This window comes from Populus trichocarpa, chromosome 3 (assembly GCF_000002775.5).
Source record: "Populus trichocarpa isolate Nisqually-1 chromosome 3, P.trichocarpa_v4.1, whole genome shotgun sequence".
In the NCBI taxonomy this organism is placed as follows: domain Eukaryota; kingdom Viridiplantae; phylum Streptophyta; class Magnoliopsida; order Malpighiales; family Salicaceae; genus Populus; species Populus trichocarpa.
The window spans coordinates 19903260-19930658 of record NC_037287.2 but is presented as its reverse complement, the minus strand read 5'-3'; the positions used below and the strand labels follow the sequence as shown (position 1 = coordinate 19930658).

Here is a 27399-nt window from a genome sequence, read left to right as displayed (position 1 = left end):
AAAACAATAAGAAACAAGAGGGAGGAAGGAGAAGAACTCATAAAAAAATTTCACCTGAAATAAAGATTTGGGTATGAGAATAAGCTAACATCATAAGACATTCTTTGATAGCTAGCTTCATAGTGTTTACTTATTTGCTCAATTCACTGGACAATCTCGCAATCATCAACATAATACATTCTTTCACATCAACCAAACCTTAATGCAATTGACTTAAAGACAGTAAACATTTCAGCTTATTGTACCCTCTGCTGATATAATAGTTTACATATAATTTTGCAGAATACAATTGCATATAATCATCAACATACCTATAAATTTAATCCAGTTGATTTCTCGAAACGGGTATTTGACCTCACTGTGTACTCTGCTACAAGTTGGGAGAATGACGATGACTTGTTTTCTAACAACCTTGTTGGCGAATTATATTCCTCAATGAGACCTGAGACATGATTGCAAATACTTCAGAAAATCGAGGATGCATATCATTTACAGGCAATGCTACATCAAGTATCCATACTCACCTTGACTTAGAAGCAAAACCATGTCACTGTCAAGAACAGAGGTTATTCTATGTGCAATGGTTATCACTGTACAGTCAGAGAAGTTCTGCCTGAGCGTTTGCTGAATAAGATTATCAGTGGCTGTGTCAACTGAGGCAGTAGCTTCATCAAGGACCAAGACCTTACTTTTCTTGAGGAGCACACGCCCAAGACAGACTAGCTGCCTCTGGCCCATACTCCAGTTCTCCCCATTCTCGATAACTGCACCGCCATCCAGGATGACCATTTAAAAAGATGTGCACAAAAATGGGGTAGCGGTGATTGGTGAGAAAGACAAACCTGTGGAATCTAGCTTCCTTTCCTTTTTCCTAACTTCATCTCCAAGTTGGCACTTGTCCAGAACCTGGGATCATAACAAATTTAAGTTAGCACTTGTGCTATGTTTCAATCACCAATCCTTGAAACACTGAACATCAATTCTAAGAAGAAACACGCAAGCACGTGTATAACAGCATCAACACACCCCTCATTTAGCTAACATAATAGAGACAACACACCTCCCAGATCTGTTCATCTGTGTACTCTTCAAGTGGGTCCAGATTACTTCTCACAGTCCCTTCGAACATGGTTGGATCCTGGGGAATAATGCTCAGTCTTGACCTTAAATCATGCAGGCCAATCAATGAGATATCAATGCTGTCAATCATAATCTGACCAGCTGCAGGTTCAACGGTTCGGAAAAGAGCCTGTATGAGAGTAGATTTACCGCTGCCTGTTCTCCCAACAATACCAGTTTTCTTCCCTCCTGGGAAAGTGCATGAGAGACCACGCAGCACCAGTGGCATGTGTGGGGCATATCGGACCTGCACCGTATCCGGCCATTAGTAACATAAAAATAATGCCTGCCAATTGGAGCAATAAACATAACAAAATTACCTGTAGATTATCGATATCAATTTTACCATGTGATGGCCAAGAATGGTCAGGCCTCTTTGATTCAATTACAAGAGGAGGCTCAGCAGGAATAGACATGTACTGAAGAATTCTCTCTACTGATATGAGTTTGTTCTCACAAATGCAGAAATTCCATATCAACCCAAATTGTGCCATGTGTAGCTCAAGCGCATATGTAACAGCTAAGCCTGCAATGGCTATGAAAAAGAAAAGAAAAAACGTGTATTTCAGGTTCAATCATTGGTTGACAATAGGAATGGAAATAAAGAACAGATACAAGACAAGAACTGCCTACCTGGATTAGTTCTTTCTGGAAAAGAGACTAAAAGAAACAGACAGAAAGCAAACGTAACAGAACTGAACATATCCATGCGGAAGCAAAGCCATTGCATTGCAGCAGAATTATGAAATTTGGGCCGAGAATATGCATCTGTTAGTTTCATATTTATTTCTTGGAATCTTGATTCTTGATCAAAGCTCCTGATCGTTGTTGCTCCTGAAATTGTTTCTGCAAAATTTTGGATAACTGGAGCATTGCATACTCCAATCAACCGTGAAAGCTCTCTTGCTGCAGGTATGTAATATTGCTGCATGCATCAAGAAATGTGTTAGAACTCTTCTCTTTCTAAATGCTAAATCATTATAATAAGAAACTCTAAAATGCGTGTTCTTTCATTGTTCAGTCGCACAATTCACACAAACACAAAACATTGTAGACATACTTTGCATTTTTCAATAATTTATTTTTATCCTCGAAGTTTTATTTTGAGCAATTTAATCATAATTGAACACCAATTACTTCCAGTTTTTTAGGCAATAGTGGAATTAAAAGAAAATGAACTAAAATGAAGACGGCGTCAAAGATGGGTGGTGTGCCAGAAATTCTTTTTAAAAATACACTTAGATTCTCAAACTTTAAAAACAAAACAAATTAGACAATTTATGTCCCTTTAGATTTAAAAAAAAATCAGTTTTGGTATAAAAATTTATTTATAGTATTTTTCAGTCCCTGATTAAAAAGAGAATGGTCACCGGATTTCAGTGATAAGAGAGAAGGTCACTGATCAAGTCATTTACGACCACCAAAATAGATGTTTTTGGTCTCCACGGATTCCATGAGATGAGAAGGGCATAATGGTGATTGTTTAGAGCCTCAATGTTGCTTGAAAAAATAAATCTAAGCCAAGGAAGATAAATCTAACATGGCTTGATTTCATGTTTTTGGATCTTTTTTGGATATTTTGAGTTAATGGATTCGTTTAGGGTATTTCAAGGATATTGGTGATGTGCTTTGGGTTAAAATGACTTCAAAATATATATTTTTTATAAAAGATATATTACTGTCACGATGAAACAGGGACTACATCTCATTGCATGTCCTCGACACTATTTTTTAAATTTTCATGCAAGTTTCAAAAAACTTGGGAAAAAGAAACACTAATTAAGAGACAAATGAAGAAAGTATAAGAAACATCAGGAGATCTAATGATATTATTATATTTTGGGCACTGAAGTAGAGCTCGGAAAAGTAAATGAGTGTTTAAAGAAACAAGGAGTACCTGATACCAGATACAGGCAGCAATTACAGGGATGGAAACTATAAAAACTTGCCATGCCACTTGAGACATCACTGCTATGATTCCCAGAAGCATGATTGCTTCGAAGGCAAGACCCCCAACTAGATCTGGAATTTGCATTTCTAGTGCACTTTGATCTTTAGAAGCCTAAATGAGAGGAAATAGATCAATGAGGTAAAAATACTGAACATGGTACTCTCCCCTAATTAATTATAATCACTTATATAAAGAGCACAAGACACACAGAAATTGCTTACTCTGTTAATGATTCGTCCACTAGGGGTTGCGTCAAAAAAGGACATGGGAGCACGAAAAATGCACTGATGCAATTTGTTGAATAGTAGAGTTGCAGTTTTGTACCCTGCTGTTACAAGAAGCATGGCTCGAGCCAGGATGCAAAAAGAACTTCCAATAACCAGAGATACATAGACGATTAACAGTCTAGATCCACTAACACCAGGTTTCACATCCTTTGTCGCAGGAGTTGCCCATGCCATCCAATAAGTGCTACCAATTTGAAGGATCTGAAAGAGAAGTTGTGCCAGTAATATAAAGGGCACCAGAGCTCCTCCGTATGCTGTTGTGATATATTTCCAATAGATTTGAAACCCAACACTGCCTTTCTCTCTCTCTTCTTCTTGAATGAGTTGTGCTTGTGGCTCGGCTACGTCATCTGCTTTACCAATTTGTGAATCTTTATTTCCTTCGTCATGTACAATCCTATCAGTACTGTTCTCCCCTCCATTGTTGTCTCTGACACTTTCATTTTCGGAAACTGCTCCTGCCTGTCTGGAATCCAGAACTGATAAAGCTGCCTTATGTGCACCTACAAGTACCTTAAAATCAGATCCTGAATTGAGAATTTCGTCATACTTCCCAGCCTGCGCGATCCTTCCATCTTTCATGACCTAACCAGAAGGTACAGTTGAAACAAATGAAACAATAGGAGACATGATAATCCCACAAGCAATGAAGAAAACAAATGCATATTACTCACCAAGATTAGATCAGCAGCGGATAAGAACTCAACCTGATGAGTAACATAAATAACAGTTTTTGAACTTAAAAGACCAAGCAAAACTTCCTGTCATGCAAAATCGAACAAGTATATTGTAAGAGAAATGCCAATTTTTATTTTTTTTTAATTAGGCACGAAAAGAAGAATAAAAGAGGAAGCAACTAAAAGGAAAATTAAAACAAAGGGTGATGCTTTTATCTGGACTAGTAATTTGGTTTCAAGGAAGATGGGATAGTTTACTTTAAACAAATGAGATCCAGTATGAGCATCCACGGCACTGAAAGGGTCATCAAATAGATAGATTTGGGCATCCTGGTAGAGAGCACGTGCTATCTGTATTCTTTGCTTCTGTCCACCACTCAAGTTGATACCCCTCTCACCAATAACTGTTTGATCCCCGAATGAGAGGATTTCCAGGTCCTTCTTCAGGGAACATGCTTCAAGTACCTTATCGTACCTTTCTTTGTCCATCTCCTTACCAAACAATATGTTCTCTTCTATCGTACCACTCTGTATCCAAGGTGACTGAGCAACATACGCCTTTGTCCCACACAACTTGAGTGTCCCTGAGATCTTGGGTAACTCTCCCAAAATGGAGGAAAGCAAGCTCGACTTGCCTGAACCAACAGTACCACAAACAGCTACCTTCATACCATTCAGCACTTTGAAGTTTATATCTTTCAATGTTGCGCTGGGTGAAGACAAATCCCAAGAGAAATTTCCATCAACAATCTCAATTGCTGTATCAGAACTGCCTCCTGGAAGCTTCTCTATAGCATCAGGCTGCAAGTCATCAAGACAAAGAAAAGATGCAATTCTGTCGAGAGAAACCTTTGTCTGAATTAGCATAGAAACTGTATCGGGAAGGTTATAGATTGGGGATTGAAGAATCCCAAATGTTGCGAGTGCAGATAAGACCTTCCCTGATTCAAGCGGGATTCCCATTAGCATGCAAGTACCGAAGGTGGCCACAGCCACAACAGTGGGAGTAGCCCAAGAGACAACAGTGATCACTACTGAATTATAGAAGTATTTCTTCAGCCACCGTGTCTCTACTTCCCTGAGTTCAAGAATCTTAGACAAAAACTTCATTTCCCATCCCTGAAGCTTGAGAATTCTCATATTTCTCAAAATCTCCACGGTTGCCTTCATTCGTTTATCTTTTGATTCCATTAACTTGTCTTGAAACTTCTCCTCTAATCTTCCGAAAGGATAGTTTAACGACATGACAATTACTGTCGCAACAAAGCCAGCAACTGACCCGAGTCCCAAATTTCTGTACAGTATCAGCAAGGCCAAACAAACTTGCAAGATGACCAACCATGGATCGTGTATGTACCAACTAAAGATGCCAAGTCTATCAGCATCAATTGTCATAATATTGATCATTTCTCCACTTGAATGCCCCTGCTTTGACTGACAGGAAATGGTCAAGCTCTTGTTGTAAATCATCGTGGCTGTTGCTGCACGGAGCCTTGTTCCAATTTGTTGCAACCTAAAAGATAAATGCCTGTGTGCGAGGCACTCAGCAAGCTTTGCAGCCACAAAGGTGGAAGCCAAAATATAACCTTGATTCTTGAATTCTCCTCGCCCTTCAAGGCATTGAACAAAAGCGTCGATAAGGTAGGGACCAGCATAAGAACATAACGTGTGTGTCAACGCCAATAAAGCTGTCTTTAAAATTTCTTTCCAGACTAACAGGAACAGTGCTTTCGCGAGCTTGAACCTGGTAGCTCTACCACAATCTGACTCAAGCTTATTTTTAAAAACTGGAAAAGCTCCAACCACACTGTCAACACCGTGAAGTTGAGGAACATCTTCAAGGTCTAAAATTTTCCTATTGCCAGCAGCAATTAAAGAATTCATCCAAGAGAAGGTGAGAATACTGAAAAGACCAGCATTTCCAAATGGAGTCACCGTATCTCCCCCCCTAGAATTACTTGTCTCCAAATTATTAATCGAACTAGAATCACCATTCAAAAGGGGTTCTCCAAGTACATCTTGAATATCGCTTCTCAAAAACCCAACATAACAAAGAAACAATCCAGTAAGCACAGAGACCGCATCAGACACCAAATACCACTCTATCTCCAAAGACCCGTGTTTGTGATGAATGAAAACATCTACAAGAAAGCAATAACAAGAAATAGCCAAATAGAAACCCCACCAAACTCTCAATAACAAAGGGAACATGTTTTCACCTGAGTTAAAGAATTGGGTATGCAAATAAACAACAAGTGCACCCCAAGAGAGTGTTCTAATCCCTAAATCCAAAAGGGTCATTATTTCACCATCAGACAAAACATTTCCATACAAATAAAAGTAGCTCAACAAACACAAGATGAAATTAAAAACCGTGACACCCAAACAACAGACCAAGGTCTGTTTATACCACAAAAACCTCCTCTTCATCATTAACATCTCTGAAGAACCCTCTCCATCACCCCACCTGCTGAGTTTCTTACACAAAAACGAGACACATAAAGCAAGTAACAAAACCAAGTGCAACGATCCACAGAACCCACTAATGAAATTGGATTGAAGAAGAAAATCAATATTTGAACCTGGAGCATGCATTATGGAAGATGAGCTTGAAACAATGGCTGCGACACCTTGCTCTGTTGCCTCAAAAAAAAAATTCCATGATCTGTGAGCCTTTGCAGGGATTACAAATCCACAGTCGGAGGGAAATAAATAAAAAAGTTCCCGCTAAAACAGGGGTCAGTTACAATTAGATTTAGCGGCCGTGAAAAGTTGATCAAAAACATATCTATCCCTCGATTATCACATATTTGTCAATTGGATACCCAAACAAAACTATTTCTCTATTGAGTCCCTATAAACTGAACATTTATTACCCAATCATCCCTTGCCTTAAAATCTTCTTTTCAATCATAAAAATTAAGAAAACAAATTTCTTAAAACAAAGTTTCAAAAGAAATTCATGGAATTGATCCGATATTTTTTCATTGGATTTGGCCTAGTCAATGTCCAAAATAATTTTAAATGAATCTTAATTAAATTTTAAATTGTAGATTATTAAGTCAATTTGTTGCATCACACCCGATTTAATAACTATTATTCATCAAGAGGGAAGCATCAACTAGGTGTGGTAGCATCATAGTTTATTCGAGAAGATGGAGAGGAAAACTTCCCCTTGCAATCATCAATCAAGATCGAGCCTTTCAATGTTGTGATCATCTAAGTTGAATACACCAGTTAGATCCTTGCCTTCACCAGATTTGTTTATTTTTCCAATCACAGTTTGATTCATTGTCATCACCAAAGTATATATCATTCTTGTTCAGATACAGGAACAAAGAAAATGAGTCGTTAAGGGACAAAAACATTGCATATTCACCTAAACATTTGACAGGTTGCCATGTTTGTTGCTCAAATTTCAACTTTTAGAGGTTGAATGCTAACTTGATTTTTTTAGGTTTAGAATTATAATTTTTGTATTAATTATATTTTAATTTTTAATTTCTAAAATATAATAATTGTATTAATATTTTTTCTAAATTACATAAGGTGATGAATCAAGTACTTTCATATAATTCATATTATATTCAATCTCTGCCTTTTTGTTATCTCGATTAAGATAACATGTAAGAAGATCAAAGCATAACAAACTCTATATAAAATAACTTAGTGATTACGTACACAATCATCATATGAATCTTTACATAAACATAAGTGATCTTTCTATATAGAATTCTCATGTGAATCAATTTAATGTACATGTTTTATGAAAAATACCTACATATTAGTTATAAGTATTCTTTATACTTCAATTTATGAGAACAATTGTTTCTTTCAAAAAAAAAAATACATAATATATTAGTCTCTACAATCCTAGCAAATATCCAAGAATCCAACCGATCTCCATCCGGCTGTAGAAACATGCCATCTTGAGCAACAACGTTATAAACTCCAGCAAAAGATCACATGATCACTCCACAAAGTAACTTTGATCCTATACAAAGAAGGGTTTCTTTCTCAAAAAAAATTTCCTTGTGGCTTTTCCGGCATTTTGGAGGCAGAAATATGGTTTCATTTATCTAAATAGAAGCATAAAATTTTACGTGTTCACCCAACCAGGGGTTGAAAGCCCGGGTCACAGGTCGGTGGTCAATCCAAACTGTGATTTTTTAAAACCTATTAAACAACTTTGTTTTGATTAAAAAAAAAAAAAAAGGACAACAGTTTGAAGTAAAACCTAACCCAGACCAGGCTCGGGATCACTGGGTCGACCAAAATTTCTGAAAGGAAACTTCCCCAGCTGAATCAATGATGGTTGTAGCATAATACGAAGAAGAAGACTGCCTTGTCACGTGTGGGGATGAGGAAAAGGCATCTTCTGTATCATCGGAAGGCTTTCAAGAATGCCCCAAGCATGAAAATATTTAGCATGGTAGCATCGGAGGAAAGGGAGACAAACATGATCTCTGTCAGCGAAGGCAAACTAGCCGTGAGAAGAACAGACTAAAGAAGGGTTCTCCGGAAGCCAACGCTGCATATCACGCTTCATGTGCATAATGCTTCTGTATTTAAGGTTGTAGAAGGTATAACAAACAGTGGAGCAACCATCGACTTCGACACCATCTTAAAGCAATGGAACAAAAAAGAAAAAATACTGAGATAATTTCAGAGCCTTTTCTGCTCCACTCTCATTTATATCATTATGAAGTTTCATTTTCAGGTAGGCTAAATTATTTAAAATTATCCGGGATTTTCAAACCACATTCCATCCCAGTATTTGTTCGAGAAACATCTACTGCCCTTTGTTATTGAGGACTAGATACATCATTTGAATTGGATTCTTAACTAGTCCAGCAACGATCAATGTATATAAAACAAGAACAATGAAAAACAATAAGAAATAAGAGGGAGGAAGGAGAAGAGCTCATAAAAAGATTTCACCTGAAATAAAGAATTGGGTATGAGAATAAGCTAACATCATAAGACATTCTTTGATAAGCTAGCTTCATGGTTTTTACTTATTTGCTCAATTCATTGGACAATCTCGCAATCATCAACATAAGACATTCTTTCACATCAACCAAACCTTAATGCAATTGACTTAAAGACAGTAAGCATTTCAGCTTATTGTACCCTCTGCTGATATAATAGTTTACATATAATTTTGCAGGATACAATTACATATAATCATCAACATACCTATAAATTTAATCCAGTTGATTTCTCGAAACTGGTATTTGACCTCACTGTGTACTCTGCTACAAGTTGTGAGAATGATGATGACTTGTTTTCTAACAACCTTGTTGGAGAATCATACTCCTCAATGAGACCTGAGACATGATTGCAAATACTTCAGAAAATCGAGGATGCATATCATTTACAGGCAATGCTACATCGAGTTTCCATACTCACCATGACTTAGAAGCAAAACCATGTCACTGTCAAGAACAGAGGTTATTCTATGTGCAATGGTTATCACTGTACAGTCAGATAAGTGCTGCCTGAGCGTTTGCTGAATAAGATTATCAGTGGCTGTGTCAACTGAGGCAGTAGCTTCATCAAGGACCAAGACCTTACTTTTCTTGAGGAGCACACGCCCGAGACAGACTAGCTGCCTCTGGCCCATACTCCAGTTCTCCCCATTCTCGATAACTGCACCACCATCCAGGATGACCATTTAAAAAGATGTGCACAAAAATAGGGTAGCGGTGATTGGTGAGAAAGACAAACCTGTGGAATCTAGCTTCCTTTCCTTTTTCCTAACTTCATCTCCAAGTTGGCACTTGTCCAGAACCTGGGATCATAACAAATTTAAGTTAGCATTTGTGCTATGTTTCAATCACCAATCCTTGAAATACTGAACATCGATTCTAAGAAGAAACACGCAGGCACGTGTATAACAGCATCAACACACCCCTCACTGAGCTAACATAATAGAGACAACACACCTCCCAGATCTGTTCATCTGTGTACTCTTCAAGTGGGTCCAGATTACTTCTAACAGTCCCTTCGAACATGGTTGGATCCTGGGGAATAATGCTCAGTCTTGACCTTAAATCATGCAGGCCAATCAATGAGATATCAATGCTGTCAATCATAATCTGACCAGCTGCAGTTTCAACAGTTCGGAAAAGAGCCTGTATGAGAGTAGATTTACCGCTGCCTGTTCTCCCAACAATACCAGTTTTCTTCCCTCCTGGGAAAGTGCATGAGAGACCACGCAGCACAAGTGGCATGTGTGGGGCATATCGGACCTGCATCGTATCCATCCATTAGTAACATAAAAATAATGCATGCCAGTTGGAGCAATAAACAGAACAAAATTACCTGCAGATTATCGATGTCAACTTCACCATGTGATGGCCAAGAATGGTCAGGCTTGTTCGCTTCAATTACAAGAGGAGGCTCGGAAGGAATAGAGATGTACTGAAGAATTCTTTCTACTGATATGAGTTTGTTCTCGCAATTGCAGAAACACCATATCAACACAGATTGTGCCGTGTGTAGGCCAAGCGCATACGTAACAGCTAAGCCTGCAATGGCTATGGAAAAGAAAAAAAAACGTGTATTTCAGGTTCACTCATTGGTTGACAATAGGAAGGGAGATAGAGAAGAGGTGCAAGACAAGAACTGCCTACCTGGATTAGTTCTTTCTGGAAAAGAGACTAAAAGAAACAGACAGAAAGCAAACGTAATAGAACTGAACATATCCATTCGGAAGCAAAGCCATTGCATTGCAGCAGAATTATGAAATTTGGGCCGAGAATATGCATCTGTTAGTTTCATATTTATTTCTTCGAATCTTGATTCTTGATCAAAGCTCCTGATCGTTGTTGCTCCTGAAATTGTTTCTGCAAAATTTTGGATAACTGGAGCGTTGCATACTCCAATCAACCGTGAAAGCTCTCTTGCTGAGGGAATGTAATATTGCTGCATGCATCAAGAAATGTGTTTGAACGCCTCTGTTTCTAAATGCTAAATCATTATAATAAGAAACTCTTAACTCTTTCTAAATGCTAAATCATTATATAATATAAGAAACTCTAAAACGCATGGTTCTTTCACTATTCAGTAGCACTATTCACACAAATACAAAACTGTAGAGATACTTTGCATTTTTCAATAATTTATTTTGGTCTTGAAAGTTTTATTTTGAGCAATTTAATCATAATTGAACACCAATTACTTCTAGTTTCTTAGGCTATAATGGAACTAAAAGAAAATGGACTAAAATGAAAAGGACATCAAAAATGGTTGGCATGCCAGAAATTTTTTCAAAAATACACTTCCATTTTCAAACTTTAAAAAACAAATCGATTTTGGTATTCAGTCACACTATTCACACAAATACAAAACTGTAGACATATTTTGCATTTGTTAATAATTTATTTTGGTCTTGAATTTTTATTTTGAGCAATTTAATTATAATTGAACACCAATTACTTCTAGTTTTTTAGGCTATAATGGAACTAAAAGAAAATGGACTAAAATGAAAAGGACATCAAACATGGATGGCATGCCAGAAATTTTTTAAAAAATTACACTTAGATTTTCAAACTTTAAAAAACAAATCGATTTTGGTATTCAGTCACACTATTCACACAAATACAAAACTGTAGACATATTTTGCATTTGTCAATAATTTATTTTGGTCTTGAATTTTTATTTTGAGCAATTTAATTATAATTGAACACCAATTACTTCTAGTTTCTTAGGCTATAATGGAACTAAAAGAAAATGGACTAAAATGAAAAGGCCATCAAACATGGATGGCATGTCAGAAATTTTTTTTAAAATTACACTTAGATTTTCAAACTTTAAAAAACAAATCAGTTTTGATATGAAAGTTTATTTATAGTACTTTTCAGTCCCAGATTAGAAAAAGAATGGTCATCAAATTCTTGTGATAAGAGGGTCATCGTTTAAGTTATTTATGACCACCAAAATGGATGTTTTTTGTCTCGACGAGTTCCATGAGATAAAAGGGATTTAATGGTGATTGTTTAGAATCTCAATATTACCTGAAAAAATAGATCTAAGTCGAGAAAGATAAATCTAACATGGCTTGATTTTATGTTTTTGGATTTTTTTTGGATTTTTTGAGTTAATGGGTGAATGGTTTCGTGTTTAAAGAATATTGATGAGGTGTTTCAGGGTTAAAATGACTTAAAAATTGAGTTTTTTTATAAAAAAAAATATTATCTTGCCATTACTTGGTGGCTAAAATATGGGCTCACAATATATATATATATATATATATATATATATATAAAACCCAGGCGTGTGGGTCTAGGCTTAAAGGCCTGCACACATGCCTAGGTTCTTCCCTGCACTGGCTCGGGCGCGCTTGGCCATGAACACGAGAGCCTGAACTATTTTTTTGCTCTTTTTTTTAAAGTTAAATATAAATTTAAGAACAAAAATTATTGAACCTTGTTGAGTTCATAACCTGGAATATAGGTTTCACGAGTTAAGTCACAACATCCAAGCTATTTTTTTGTAATATTGATTTTTTAAAATGATATCTTTTTTAATGTCTTTTTTCTTAAATAATTTTTAAATTTATATTTCAAATAATATCCCTCATTTCTGATATATTTTTCTTATTTAACCTTTTTAGAACAAAAACTTTGCTTTAATAATGTTGTCTATATTTAGTTTTTGAAAATATTATTATCATCCATATCTAATTTTTTTATTTTTTATATAGATTAAATTTATTTTTAAAAATAAACAAATATTTATCATTTGATAATAATTTTAATGTGCAATTATACTTTTTTTTCTTTTTTTTATTTAATTAATTTAATATGTATTTGTTTCTATTATCTTTTGACTGAATAGAAAATTAAATTTAATAAACAAATTCAGCAATCACAATTAGATAAATATCTTAATTTATATATGTTTCTTGATTTTTTTTAATTTTATTTTGAGTTATTATTAATGACTTTTTTTATCATTTATTAACACGTATAATTATCTATTTATTTAATTACATATATATACATAAGCTTTTTGATTTACATAAATTTTGTTTTATGTATAAAAATACATAGAAAAAATCAATATATACAAAAACATTTTTAGAAAAAAAAGTAATTGGCCCATGGCGGGGTGCACGTCAAATAGCTAATTAGAAATATTACTTGTCATGATGAAACAGCGGCTACATCTCATTGAATGCCTTCGACAATTTCAAATTTTCATGCAAGATTCAGAAAACTTGGGAAAAAGAAACACAATTAAGAGACAAATGAAGAAACATCAGGAGATCTAATGATATTATTAGATTTTGGGCACTGAAGTAGAGCTCGGAAAAGTAAATGAGTGTTTAAAGAAACAAGGAGTACCTGATACCAGATACAGGCAGCAATTACGGGGATGGAAACTATAAAAACTTGCCATGCCACTTGAGACATCACTGCTATGATTCCCAGAAGCATGATTGCTTCGAAGGCAAGGCCCCCAACTGTATGTGGAATTTCCATATCTAATGCACTTTGATCTTTAGATGCCTACAGTAGAGGAAATAGATCAATGAAGTAAAAGTATTGAACATGGTACTCTCCCCTAATTAATTCTAATCACTTATATACAGAACCTAAAACATATTGAAATTGCATACTCTGTTCATGATTCGTCCGCTAGGGGTTGCGTCAAAAAAGGACATGGGAGCACGAAAAATGCACTGATGCAATTTGTTGAATAGTAGAGTTGCAGTTTTGTACCCTGCTGTTACAAGAAGCATGGCATGAGCGAGCATGCAAAAAGAACTTCCAATAACCAGAGATACATAGACGATTAACAGTCTAGATCCACTAACAACAGGTTTCACATCCTTTGACACAGGAGTTGCCCATGCCATCCAATAAGTGCTACCAATTTGAAGGATCTGAAAGAGAAGTTGTGCCAGTAATATAAAGGGCACCAGAGCTCCTCCGTATGCTGTTGTGATATATTTCCAATAGATTTGAAACCCAACACTGCCTTTCTCTCTCTCTTCTTCTTGAATGAGTTGTGCTTGTGGCTCGGCTACCTCATCTGCTTTACCAATTTGTGAATCTTTATTTCCTTCGTCATGTACAATCCTATCAGTACTGTTCTCGCCTCCATAGTTGTCTCTGACACTTTCATTTTCGGAAACTGCTCCTGCCTGTCTGGAATCAAGAACTGATAAAGCTGCCTTGTGTGCACCTACAAGTACCTTAAAATCAGATCCTGCATTGAGAATGTCGTCATACTTCCCAGCCTGCGCGATCCTTCCATCTTTCATGACCTAACCAGAAGGTACAGTTGAAACAAATGAAACAATAGGAGACATGATAATCCCACAAGCACTGAAGAAAACAAATGCATATTACTCACCAAGATTAGATCAGCAGCGGATAAGAACTCAACCTGATGAGTAACATAAATAACAGTTTTTGAACATAAAAGACCAAGCAAAACTTCCTGTCATGCAAAATCGAACAAGTATATTGTAAGAGAAATGCCTATTGTTTTTTTTTTTTTTTTAATTAGGCATGAAAAGAAGAATAAAAGAGGAAGCAACTAAAAGGAAAATTAAAACAAAGGGTGGTGTTTTATCTGGACTAGTAATTTTTTCTACAGAAATCGAAAGCAAAAGTTAGCGTCCACTGCAAGCAATGGTTTCAAGGAAGAAGGGATAGTTTACTTTAAACAAATGAGATCCAGTATGAGCATCCACGGCACTGAAAGGGTCATCAAATAGATAGATTTGGGCATCTTGGTAGAGAGCACGTGCTATCTGTATTCTTTGCTTCTGTCCACCACTCAAGTTGATACCCCTCTCACCAATAACTGTTTGATCACCGAATGAGAGGATTTCCAGGTCCTTCTTCAGGGAACATGCTTCAAGTACCTTATCGTACCTTTCTCTGTCCATCACCTTACCAAACAATATGTTCTCTTCTATCGTACCACTCTGTATCCAAGGTGACTGAGCAACATAAGCCTTTGTCCCACACAACTTGAGTGTCCCTGAGATCTTGGGTAACTCTCCCAAAATGGAGGAAAGCAAGCTCGACTTGCCTGAACCAACAGTACCACAAACAGCTACCTTCATACCATTCAGCACTTTGAAGTTTATATCTTTCAATGTTGCGCTGGGTGAAGACAAATCCCAAGAGAAATTTCCATCAACAATCTCAATTGCTGTATCAGAACTGCCTCCTGGAAGCTTCTCTATAGCATCAGGCTGCAAGTCATCAAGACAAAGAAAAGATGCAATTCTGTCGAGAGAAACCTTTGTCTGAATTAGCATAGAAACTGTATCGGGAAGGTTATAGATTGGGGATTGAAGAATCTCGAATGTTGCGAGTGCAGATAAGACCTTCCCTGATTCAAGAGGGATTCCCATTAGCATGCAAGTACCGAAGGTGGCCACAGCCACAACAGTGGGAGTAGCCCAGAAGACAACAGTGATCACTACTGAATTATAGAAGTATTTCTTCAGCCACCGTGTCTCTACTTCCCTGAGGTCAAGAATCTTAGACAAAAACTTCATTTCCCATCCCTGAAGCTTGAGAACTCTCATATTTCTCAAAATCTCCACGGTTGCCTTCATTCGTTTATCTTTTGATTCCATTAACTTGTCTTGAAACTTCTCCTCTAATCTTCCGAAAGGATAGTTTAACGACATGACAATTACTGTCGCAACAAAGCCAGCAACAGACCCCAGTCCCAAATTTCTGTACAGTATCAGCAGGGCCAAACAAACTTGCAAGATGACCAACCATGGATCGTGTATGTACTGACTAAAGGTGCCAAGTCTATCAGCATCAATTGTCATAATATTGATCATTTCTCCACTTGAATGCCCCTGCTTTGACTGACAGGAAATGGTCAAGCTCTTGTTGTAAATCATCGTGGCTGTTACTGCACGGAGCCTTGTTCCAATTTGTTGCAACCTAAAAGATGAATGCCTGTTTGCGAGGCACTCGGCAAGCTTTGCAGCCACAAAGGCGGAAGCCAAAATGTAACCTTGATTCTTGAATTCTCCTCGCCCTTCAAGGCATTGAACAAAACCATCGATAAGGTAGGGACCAACATTAGAACCTAACGTGTCAATCAACGCCAATAAAGCTGTCCATAAAATTTCTTTCCAGACTAACAGGAACAAAGCTTTTGCGAACTTGAACCTTGTAACTCTACCACAATCCGACTCAAGCTTATTTTTAAAAACTGGAAAAGCTCCAACCACACTGTCAACACCGTGAAGTTGAGGAACATCTTCAAGGTCTAAAATTTTCCTATTGCCAGCAGCAATTAAAGAATTCATCCAAGAAAAGGTTAGAATACTGAAAAGACCAGCGTTTCCAAAAGGAGTCACCGTATCTGCCCCTCTGTTCTCCAAATTATTAATCGAGCTAGAATCACCATTCAAAAGGGGTTCTTCAAGTACATCTTGAATATCACTTCTCAAAAACCCAACATAACAAAGAAACAATCCAGTAAACACAGAGACCACATCAGACACTAAATACCACTCTATCTCCAAAGACACGTGTTTGTGATGAAGGAAAACATCTACAAAAAAGCAATAACAAGAAATAGACAAATAGAAACCCCACCAAACTCTCAATAACAAAGGGAACATGTTTTCACCTGAGTTAAAGAATTGGGTATGCAAATAAACAACAAGTGCACCCCAAGAGAGTGTTCTAAGCCCTAAATCCAAAAGGGTCATTATTTCACCATCAGACAAAACATTTCCATACAAATAAAAGTAGCTCAACAAACACAAGATGAAATTAAAAACCGAGACACCCAAACAACAGACCAAGGTCTGTTTATACCACAAAAACCTCCTCTTCATCATTAACATCTCTGAAGAACCCTCTCCATCACCCCACCTGCTGAGTTTCTTACACAAAAACAAGACACATAAAGCAAGTAACAAAACCAAGTGCAACGATCCACAGAACCCACTAATGAAAATGGATTCAAGAAGAAAATCAATATTCGAACCTGGTGCATGCATTATGGAAGATGAGCTTGAGACAATGGCTGCGACACCTTGCTCTGTTGACTCAAAAAACATTTCCATGATCAGTGAGTCTTTGCAGGGATTACAAATCCACAGACGGAGGGAAATAAAAAAGAAAGAAAGAAAAGGTCCCGCCAAGACAGGGGTCAGTTACAATGGGCGGCTGTGAAAAGTTAATCAAAAAACATATGTATCCCTCGATTACCACATATTTGTCAATTGGATACCCAAACAAAACTATTTCTCTATTAGGTTCCTATAAATTGAACATTTATTGCCCAATCATCCCTTGCCTTGAAATCTTCTTTTCAATCATAAAAATTAAGAAAAACAAAGTTTCAAAAGAAATTCATGAAATTGATCCAATATTTTTTTTAATTGGATTTGACCTAGTCAATGTCCAAAATAATTTAAAATGAATCTCAATCAGTTTTAAATTGTAGGTTATCAATTCGAATTGTAATATCATGGCGGATTTAATAACTATTATTATGAAGAAATTGATATCCACCGCGTCAATGGTTTATTATGTAACCTTATACAAATGCTTGATATATATATATATATATATATATATATATATATATATATATATATATATATATATATATATATGCCATTGATTATAGCTACCAAATCCATATGAATCAGAAATTTGGAAAGCTAACAGCTTAAAACATAAATACAGGATTAAAGACCGGAGAAAAATTATATTAAATAAGAAAGAGTAGACTAATAAAATTACAGTACAAAGTAAAAAAGAACCCTAATGATGGGTCAGAATAATTCAATTATTATAAAACAATCTAAAAATATCAAAAAAAATATTAATTTTAAAAAAAAAATTCAAAATTTTTTAATGTTGGGTTTCCCGAATAGTATACATGTAGCAGAAATAAAAAAAAAATTCTGGGAATTAATAAGATCTCGTTGGATAGATCTAGAATTATTTAGAGATTTATTAATTGAATATGTGATGTTCTTTTACTTTAAATAATTCTTTAAAGGTTAGGTTATCGCAAATCATAAGTCATGTAATTGTACAGCCTCCAACCGTAATCCACACAAACCAATAATGAAAAATCTTTTAAATCCATATTTAAAATAGAGAAATTATTATGTCTAAAGTGATAGCTTTTTATTCTATGACTTACATAGTTTACTATATAAAATACAACAACCTCTAAATAAGAGGTATAATTTACTTTTTATAGAGAAATATGAAAAACCCTATAAATTAATAAAACATTAATTTTTTTACTGAATAATATTTATATATTAATTCAGAATAATTTTATAAATTAACTCAATTAAATTCTTACATGATTTTCTAGGTCTACAAATATAATCATTGTATTAATTATATTTTAATATTTAATTTCTAAAATATAATAATTGTATTAATATTTTTCCTAATTCACCTAAGATAATGAATAAGTACTTTCATATAATTTATGTTATATTCAATCTTTGTCTTCTTGTTATCTCGATTAAGATAATATATAAGAAGATTAAAGCATAACAATCTCTATATAAAATAACCTAGTGATCACTTACACAACCGTCATATGGATCTTTACATAGACATAAGTAATCTCTCTATATAGAATTCTCTTGGGGGTCAATTCAATGTACATGTTTTATGACAAATACTTACATATTAGTTGTAAGTATTCTTTATGCTTCAATTTATGAGAACAATCGTTTTTTTCATAAAGAAAAGTGCATAATATATTGGTCTTTATGATTCTAGTGAATATCCAGTATTTAAAAGAATATCGATTATTAATATTTTAGGAACAATGCTTTGATACAATAAAAATCTCATAATTATAACAACTTTATAATTTTTCTTACAAAACATTTTTATTCCTTAAACTTTATATTTACTGTAAATTTATTATTCTAATATTATATTAATATTAAATATAAATTAAAATTAAAATTAAAATTTTATTAATAATAAATAGATATTTATATAAGTCCAGTAATAAAACATATAACCATCCGAGTATATTAAACTATCAGAGAATTCAACCGATCTCCATCCGGCTGTAGAAACATGCCATCTTGAGCAACATAAGGAGCAACAACGTTATAAACTCCAACAAAAGATCACATGATCACTCCACAAAGTAACTTTTATCCTGTACAAACAAGGGTTTCTTTCTCAAAAATAACTCTCATGTGGCTTTTCCGGCATTTTGGAGGCAGAAATATGGTTTCATTTATCTAGATAGAAGCATAAAATAATACGTATGGAACAAAAAAGAAAAAATACTTAGATAATTTCAGAGCCTTTTCTGCTCCTCTCTCATTTATATCATTATGAAGTTTCATTTTCAGGTAGGCTAAATTATTTAAAATTATACGGGATTTTCAAACCACATTCCATCCCAGTATTTGTTCGATAAACATCTACTGGCCTTTGTTATTGAGGACTAGATACATCATTTGAATTGGATTCTTAACTAGTCCAGCAACGATCAATGTATATAAAACAAGAAAAAGAAAAACAAGAAGAAACAAGAGGGAGGGAGGTGAAGAGCTCATAAAAAGATTTCACCTGAAATAAAGAATTGGGTATGAGAATAAGCTAACATCATAAGACATTCTTTGATAAGCTAGCTTCATGGTTTTTACTTATTTGCTCAATTCATTGGACAATCTCGCAATCTTCAACGTAATACATTCTTTCACATCAACCAAACCTTAATGGAATTGACTTAAAGACAGTAAGCATTTCAGCTTATTGTACCCTCTGCTGATATAATAGTTTACATATAATTTTGCAGGATACAATTACATATAATCATCAACATACCTATAAATTTAATCCAGTTGATTTCTCGAAACTGGTATTTGACCTCACTGTGTACTCTGCTACAAGTTGGGAGAATGACGATGACTTGTTTTCTAACAACCTTGTTGGAGAATCATACTCCTCAATGAGACCTGAGACATGATTGCAAATACTTGAGAAAATCGAGGATGCATATCATTTACAGGCAATGCTACATCAAGTTTCCATACTCACCTTGACTTAGAAGCAAAACCATGTCACTGTCAAGAACAGAGGTTATTCTATGTGCAATGGTTATCACTGTACAGTCAGAGAAGTGCTTCCTGAGCGTTTGCTGAATAAGATTATCAGTGGCTGTGTCAACTGAGGCAGTAGCTTCATCAAGGACCAACACCTTACTTTTCTTGAGTAGCACACGCCCAAGACAGACTAGCTGCCTCTGGCCCATACTCCAGTTCTCCCCATTCTCGATAACTGCACCACCATCCAGGATGACCATTTAAAAAGAATTGCACAAAAACGGGGTAGCGGTGATTGGTGAGAAAGACAAACCTGTGGAATCTAGCTTCCTTTCCTTTTTCCTAACTTCATCTCCAAGTTGGCACTTGTCCAGAACCTGGGATCATAACAAATTTAAGTTAGCATTTTTGCTATGTTTCAATCACCAATCCTTGAAATACTGAACATCAACTCTAAGAAGAAACACGCAGGCACGTGTATAACAGCATTAACACACCCCTCATTGAGCTAACATAATAGAAACAACACACCTCCCAGATCTGTTCATCTGTGTACTCTTCAAGTGGGTCCAGATTACTTCTAACAGTCCCTTCGAACATGGTTGGATCCTGGGGAATAATGCTCAGTCTTGACCTTAAATCATGCAGGCCAATCAATGAGATATCAATGCTGTCAATCATAATCTGACCAGCTGCAGGTTCAACAGTTCGGAAAAGAGCCTGTATGAGAGTAGATTTACCACTGCCTGTTCTCCCAACAATACCAGTTTTCTTCCCTCCTGGGAAAGTGCATGAGAGACCACGCAGCACAAGTGGCATGTGTGGGGCATATCGGACCTGCATCGTATCCAGCCATTAGTAACATAAAAATAATGCCTGCCAGTTGGAGCAATAAACAGAACAAAATTACCTGCAGATTATCGATGTCAACTTCACCATGTGATGGCCAAGAATGGTCAGGCCTGTTCGCTTCAATTACAAGAGGAGGCTCGGCAGGAATAGAAATGTACTGAAGAATTCTCTCTACTGATATGAGTTCGTTCTCGCAATCGCAGAAACACCATATCAACCCAAATTGTGCCCTGTGTAGCTCAAGCGCATACATAACAGCTAAGCCTGCAATGGCTATGGAAAAGAAAAAAAACGTGTATTTCAGGTTCACTCATTGGTTGACAATAGGAAGGGAAATAGAGAAGAGGTGCAAGACAAGAACTGCCAACCTGGATTAGTTCTTTCTGGAAAAGAGACTAAAAGAAACAGACAGAAAGCAAACGTAATAGAACTGAACATATCCATTCGGAAGCAAAGCCATTGCATTGCAGCAGAATTATGAAATTTGGGCCGAGAATATGCATCTGTTAGTTTCATATTTATTTCTTCGAATCTTGATTCTTGATCAAAGCTCCTGATCGTTGTTGCTCCTGAAATTGTTTCTGCAAAATTTTGGATAACTGGAGCGTTGCATACTCCAATCAACCGTGAAAGCTCTCTTGCTGAGGGAATGTAGTATTGCTGCATGCATCAAGAAATGTGTTTGAACGCCTCTGTTTCTAAATGCTAAATCATTATAATAAGAAACTCTTAACTCTTTCTAAATGCTAAATCATTATATAATATAAGAAACTCTAAAACGCTTGGTTCTTTCACTATTCAGTCGCACTATTCACACATACAAAACTGTAGAGATACTTTGCATTTTTCAATAATTTATTTTGGTCTTGGAAGTTTTATTTTGAGCAACTTAATCATAATTGAACACCAATTACTTCTAGTTTCTTAGGCAATAATGGAATTAAAAGAAAATAGGCTAAAATGAAAAGGACATCTAACATGGGTGGCGTTCCAGAAATTTAATAAAAAATAAATGTAGATTCTCAAATTTTAAAAAACAAATCGGTTTTGGTATAAAAGTTTATTTATATTACTTTTCAGTCCTGCATTAAAGAGAGAGAACGATAACCGGATTCTAGTGATGAGAGGGTCATCGTTTAAGTCATTTACGACCACCAAAATGAATGTTTTTGGTCTCCACGGATTCCATGAGATAAGAGGGGCTTAATTGTGATTGTTTAGAACCTCAATGTTGCCTGAAAAAATAAATCTAAGTTGAGGAAGATAAATCTAACATGGCTTGATTTTATGTTTTTGGATCTTTTTTGAATATTTTGAGTTAATGGATTCGTGTTTTAAGGGTATTGATGAGGTGTTTCAGGGTTAAAATAACTTAAAATTTCAATTTTTTTATAAAAAAAATATTGCCCTAATTTTCAGCTATTACATGGTGGCCAAAACACGGGTTCACAAAATATATATATATATATATATATATATATATAAACCCAGGCGTGGGGGCCTGGGCTTAAAGGCCTACACACGTGTCTGGGTTCTTCCCTACACTAGCCCGGGCACGCTTGGCCATGAACACGAGAGCCTGAACTATTTTTTTGCTTTTTTTTTTAAGGTTAAATATAAATTTAAGAAAAATAAATTATTGAACATTGTTGAGTTCATGACCTGGAGTATAGGTTTCACGAGTTAAGCCACAACATCCCGGCTATTTTTTTTTAATATTAATTTAAAATGATATCTTTTTTAATTTATTTTTTCTTAAATAATTTTAAAATTTATATTTCAATTAATATTATTCCTTTATGATTTTTTTTCTTATTTAACATTTTTTAAACAAGACTTTGCTTTAATAATGTTGTCTATATTTAGTTTTTGAAAATATTATTATCATCCATATCTAATTTTTTTATCTTTTATATAGATTAAATTTATTTTTAAAATTAAAAAAATATTTATCATTTGATAATATTTCTATGTGCAACTGTACTTTTTTTTTCTTTTATGTAATTAATTTAATGTGTGTCTGTTTATATTATCTTTTGACTGAATAGAAAATTAAATTTAATAAAAAAATTCAGCAACCACAATTAGATAAATATCTCGTCTTACAAGATTAAGTATATTGATTTATATATGTTTCTTAATTTTATCAATTTTATTTTTAGTTATCGTTTAATGATTTTTTTTATTATTTATTAACACATATAATTATTGATTTATTTAATTATATGTATGTATATATGAGCTTTTTGATTTACATAAATTTTTTTTTGTATAAAAATACGTTGAAAAAGTCAATATATACAAAAATATCTGTAGGAAAAAAAAAAGTAATTGGCCCAGGGCGGGTGCGGGTCAAATAGATAACAAGATATATTACTTGTCATGATGAAACAGCGGCTACATCTCATTGAATGCCTTCGACACTTTTTAAATTTTCATGCAAGATTCAGAAAACTTGGGAAAAAGAAACACAAATTAAGAGACAAATGAAGAAACATCAGGAGATCTAATGATATTATTAGATTTTGGGCACTGAAGTAGAGCTCGGAAAAGTAAATGAGTGTTTAAAGAAACAAGGAGTACCTGATACCAGATACAGGCAGCAATTACGGGGATGGAAACTATAAAAACTTGCCATGCCACTTGAGACATCACTGCTATGATTCCCAGAAGCATGATTGCTTCGAAGGCAAGGCCCTCAACTGTATGTGGAATTTTCATATCTAATGCACTTTGATCTGTAGAAGCCTACACGAGAGGAAATAGATCAATGAAGTAAAAGTATTGAACTTGGTATCCTCCCCTAATTAATTCTAATCACTTATATACAGAACCTATGACATATTGAAATTGCATACTCTGTTAATGATTCGCCCGCTAGGGGTTGCCTCAAAAAAGGACATGGGAGCACGAAAAATGCACAGATGCAATTTGTTGAATAGTAGAGTTGCAGTTTTGTACCCTGCTGTTACAAAAAGCATGGCTTGAGCGAGCATGCAAAAAGAACTTCCAATAACCAGAGATACATAGACGATTAACAGTCTAGATCCACTAACACCAGGTTTCACATCCTTTGACACAGGAGTTGCCCATGCCATCCAATAAGTGCTACCAATTTGAAGGATCTGAAAGAGAAGTTGTGCCAGTAATATAAAGGGGACCAGAGCGCCTCCGTATGCTATTGTGATATATTTCCAATAGATTTGAAACCCAACACTGCCTTTCTCTCTCTCTTCTTCTTGAATGAGTTGTGCTTGTGGCTCGGCTACCTCATCTGCTTTACCAATTTGTGAATCTTTATTTCCTTCGTTATGTACAATCCTATCAGTACTGTTCTCGCCTCCATTGTTGTCTCTGACACTTTCATTTTCGGACACTGGTCCTGCATGTCTGGAATCAAGAACTGATAAAGCTGTCTTGAGTGCACCTACAAGTACCTTAAAATCAGATCCTGCATTGAGAATGTCGTCATACTTCCCTGCCTGCGCGATCCTTCCATCTTTCATGACCTAACCAGAAGGTACAGTTGAAACAAATGAAACAATAGGAGACATGATAATCCCACAAGCAATGAAGAAAACAAATGCATATTACTCACCACGATTAGATCAGCAGCGGATAAGAACTCAACCTGATGAGTAACATAAATAACAGTTTTTGAACTTAAAAGACCAAGCAAAACTTCCTGTCATGCAAAATCGAACAAGTATATTGTAAGAGAAATGCCAATTGTTTTTTTTTTTTTAATTAGGCACGAAAAGAAGAATAAAAGAGGAAGCAACTAAAAGGAAAATTAAAACAAAGGGTGGTGCTTTTATCTGGACTAGTAATTTTTTCTACAGAAATCGACAGCAAAAGTTAGCGTCCACTGCAAGCAATGGTTTCAAGGAAGATGGGATAGTTTACTTTAAACAAATGAGATCCAGTATGAGCATCCACGGCACTGAAAGGGTCATCAAATAGATAGATTTGAGCATCTTGGTAGAGAGCACGTGCTATCTGTATTCTTTGCTTCTGTCCACCACTCAAATTGATACCCCTCTCACCAATACCCGTTTGATCACCGAATGAGAGGATTTCCAGGTCCTTCTTCAGGGAACATGCTTCAAGTACCTTATCGTACCTTTCTCTGTCCATCACCTTACCAAACAATATGTTCTCTTCTATCGTACCACTCTGTATCCAAGGTGACTGAGCAACATAAGCCTTTGTCCCACACAACTTGAGTGTCCCTGAGATCTTGGGTAACTCTCCCAAAATGGAGGAAAGCAAGCTCGACTTGCCTGAACCAACAGTACCACAAACAGCTACCTTCATACCATTAAGCACTTTGAAGTTTATATCTTTCAATGTTGCGCTGGGTGAAGACAAATCCCAAGAGAAATTTCCATCAACAATCTCAATTGCTGTATCAGAACTGCCTCCTGGAAGCTTCTCTATAGCATCAGGCTGCAAGTCATCAAGACAAAGAAAAGATGCAATTCTGTCGAGAGAAACCTTTGTCTGAATTAGCATAGAAACTGTATCGGGAAGGTTATAGATTGGGGATTGAAGAATCTCGAATGTTGCGAGTGCAGATAAGACCTTCCCTGATTCAAGAGGGATTCCCATTAGCATGCAAGTACCGAAGGTGGCCACAGCCACAACAGTGGGAGTAGCCCAGCAGACAACAGTGATCACTACTGAATTATAGAAGTATTTCTTCAGCCACCGTGTCTCTACTTCCCTGAGGTCAAGAATCTTAGACAAAAACTTCATTTCCCATCCCTGAAGCTTGAGAACTCTCATATTTCTCAAAATCTCCACGGTTGCCTTCATTCGTTTATCTTTTGATTCCATTAACTTGTCTTGAAACTTCTCCTCTAATCTTCCGAAAGGATAGTTTAACGACATGACAATTCCTGTCGCAACAAAGCCAGCAACCGACCCCAGTCCCAAATTTCTGTACAGTATCAGCAGGGCCAAACAAACTTGCAAGATGACCAACCATGGATCGTGTATGAACTGACTAAAGGTGCCAAGTCTATCAGCATCAATTGTCATAATATTGATCATTTCTCCACTTGAATGCCCCTGCTTTGACTGACAGGAAATGGTCAAGCTCTTGTTGTAAATCATCGTGGCTGTTACTGCGCGGAGCCTTGTTCCAATTTGTTGCAACCTAAAAGATGAATGCCTGTGTGCGAGGCACTCAGCAAGCTTTGCAGCCACAAAGGTGGAAGCTAAAATATAACCTTGATTCTTGAATTCTCCTCGCCCTTCAAGGCATTGAACAAAAGCGTCGATAAGGTAGGGACCAACAAAAGAACATAACGTGCATATCAACGCCAATAAAGCTGTCTTTAAAATTTCTTTCCAGACTAACAGGAACAGTGCTTTCGCGAGCTTGAACCCGGTAACTCTACCACAATCTGACTCAAGCTTATTTTTAAAAACTGGAAAAGCTCCAACCACACTGTCAACACCGTGAAGTTGAGGAACATCTTCAAGGTCTAAAGTTTTCTTATTGCCAGCAGCAATCAAAGAATTCATCCAAGAGAAGGTGAGAATACTGAAAAGACCAGCATTTCCAAAAGGAGTCACCGTATCTCCCCCCCTAGAATTACTCGTCTCCAAATTATTAATCGAACTAGAATCACCATTCAAAAGGGGTTCTCCAAGTACATCTTGAATATCACTTCTCAAAAACCCAACATAACAAAGAAACAATCCAGAAAACACAGAGACCACATCAGACACTAAACACCACTCTATCTCCAAAGACCCGTGTTTGCGATGAAGGAAAACATCTACAACAAAGCAATAACAAGAAATAGCCAAATAGAAACCCCACCAAACTCTCAATGACAAAGGGAACATTTTTTCACCTGAGTTAAAGAATTGGGTATGCAAATAAACAACAAGTGCACCCCACGAGAGTGTTTTCAGCCCTAAATCCAAAAGGGTCATTATTTCACCATCAGACAAAACATTTCCATACAAATAAAAGTAGCTCAACAAACACAAGATGAAATTAAAAACCGAGACACCCAAACAACAGACCAAGGTCTGTTTATACCACAAAAACCTCCTCTTCATCATTAACATCTCTGAAGAACCCTCACCATCACCCCACCTGCTGAGTTTCTTACACAAAAACGAGACACATAAAGCAAGTAACAAAACCAAGTGCAACGATCCGCAGACCCCACTAATGAAAATGGATTCAAGAAGAAAATCAGTATTCGAACCTGGTTCATGCATTATGGAAGATGAGCTTGAGACAATGGCTGCGACACCTTGCTTTGTTGACTCAAAAAAATTTCCATGATCTGTGAGTCTTTGCAGAGATTACAAATCCACAGGCGGAGGGAAATAAAAAAGAAAAAAAAGGTCCCGCCAAGACAGTGGTCAGTTACAACTTACGATGGGCGGCTGTGAAAAGCTAATCAAAAAACATATTTATCCCTGGATTATCAA

The 27399-nt window shown here is 35.9% G+C and overlaps 1 protein-coding gene across 6 annotated transcripts; it reads right to left on the bottom strand.

The window, feature by feature from the left end:
• Window positions 1-37: 37 nt before the first annotated feature.
• Window positions 38-27366, bottom strand: LOC7462790 (ABC transporter C family member 3). Of its 6 annotated transcripts, XM_052451399.1 has the most exons (12): window positions 24847-27049; window positions 24539-24625; window positions 23799-24449; window positions 23524-23688; window positions 21309-21600; window positions 20999-21213; window positions 20620-20925; window positions 20402-20465; window positions 20244-20323; window positions 9447-9606; window positions 9334-9364; window positions 38-411 (listed from the first exon to the last, which is right to left on the bottom strand). In XM_052451399.1, the coding sequence occupies exons 1-12, from the start codon at window positions 27025-27027 to the stop codon at window positions 312-314; spliced, it is 4332 nt and encodes a 1443-aa protein (XP_052307359.1). In that variant the 5' UTR covers window positions 27028-27049; the 3' UTR covers window positions 38-311. The 6 variants fall into 6 exon arrangements, with proteins under 6 accessions (XP_052307359.1, XP_052307358.1, XP_052307356.1 ...); XM_052451398.1 differs by lacking the exons at window positions 9334-9364; window positions 9447-9606 and adding an exon at window positions 19971-20001 and having other exon boundaries at window positions 20084-20323; XM_052451396.1 differs by lacking the exons at window positions 20244-20323; window positions 20402-20465; window positions 20620-20925; ... (4 more) ...; window positions 24539-24625; window positions 24847-27049 and adding exons at window positions 9765-9828; window positions 9983-10288; window positions 10362-10576; ... (3 more) ...; window positions 14403-14489; window positions 14713-17158 and having other exon boundaries at window positions 9447-9686.
• Window positions 27367-27399: the final 33 nt, after the last annotated feature.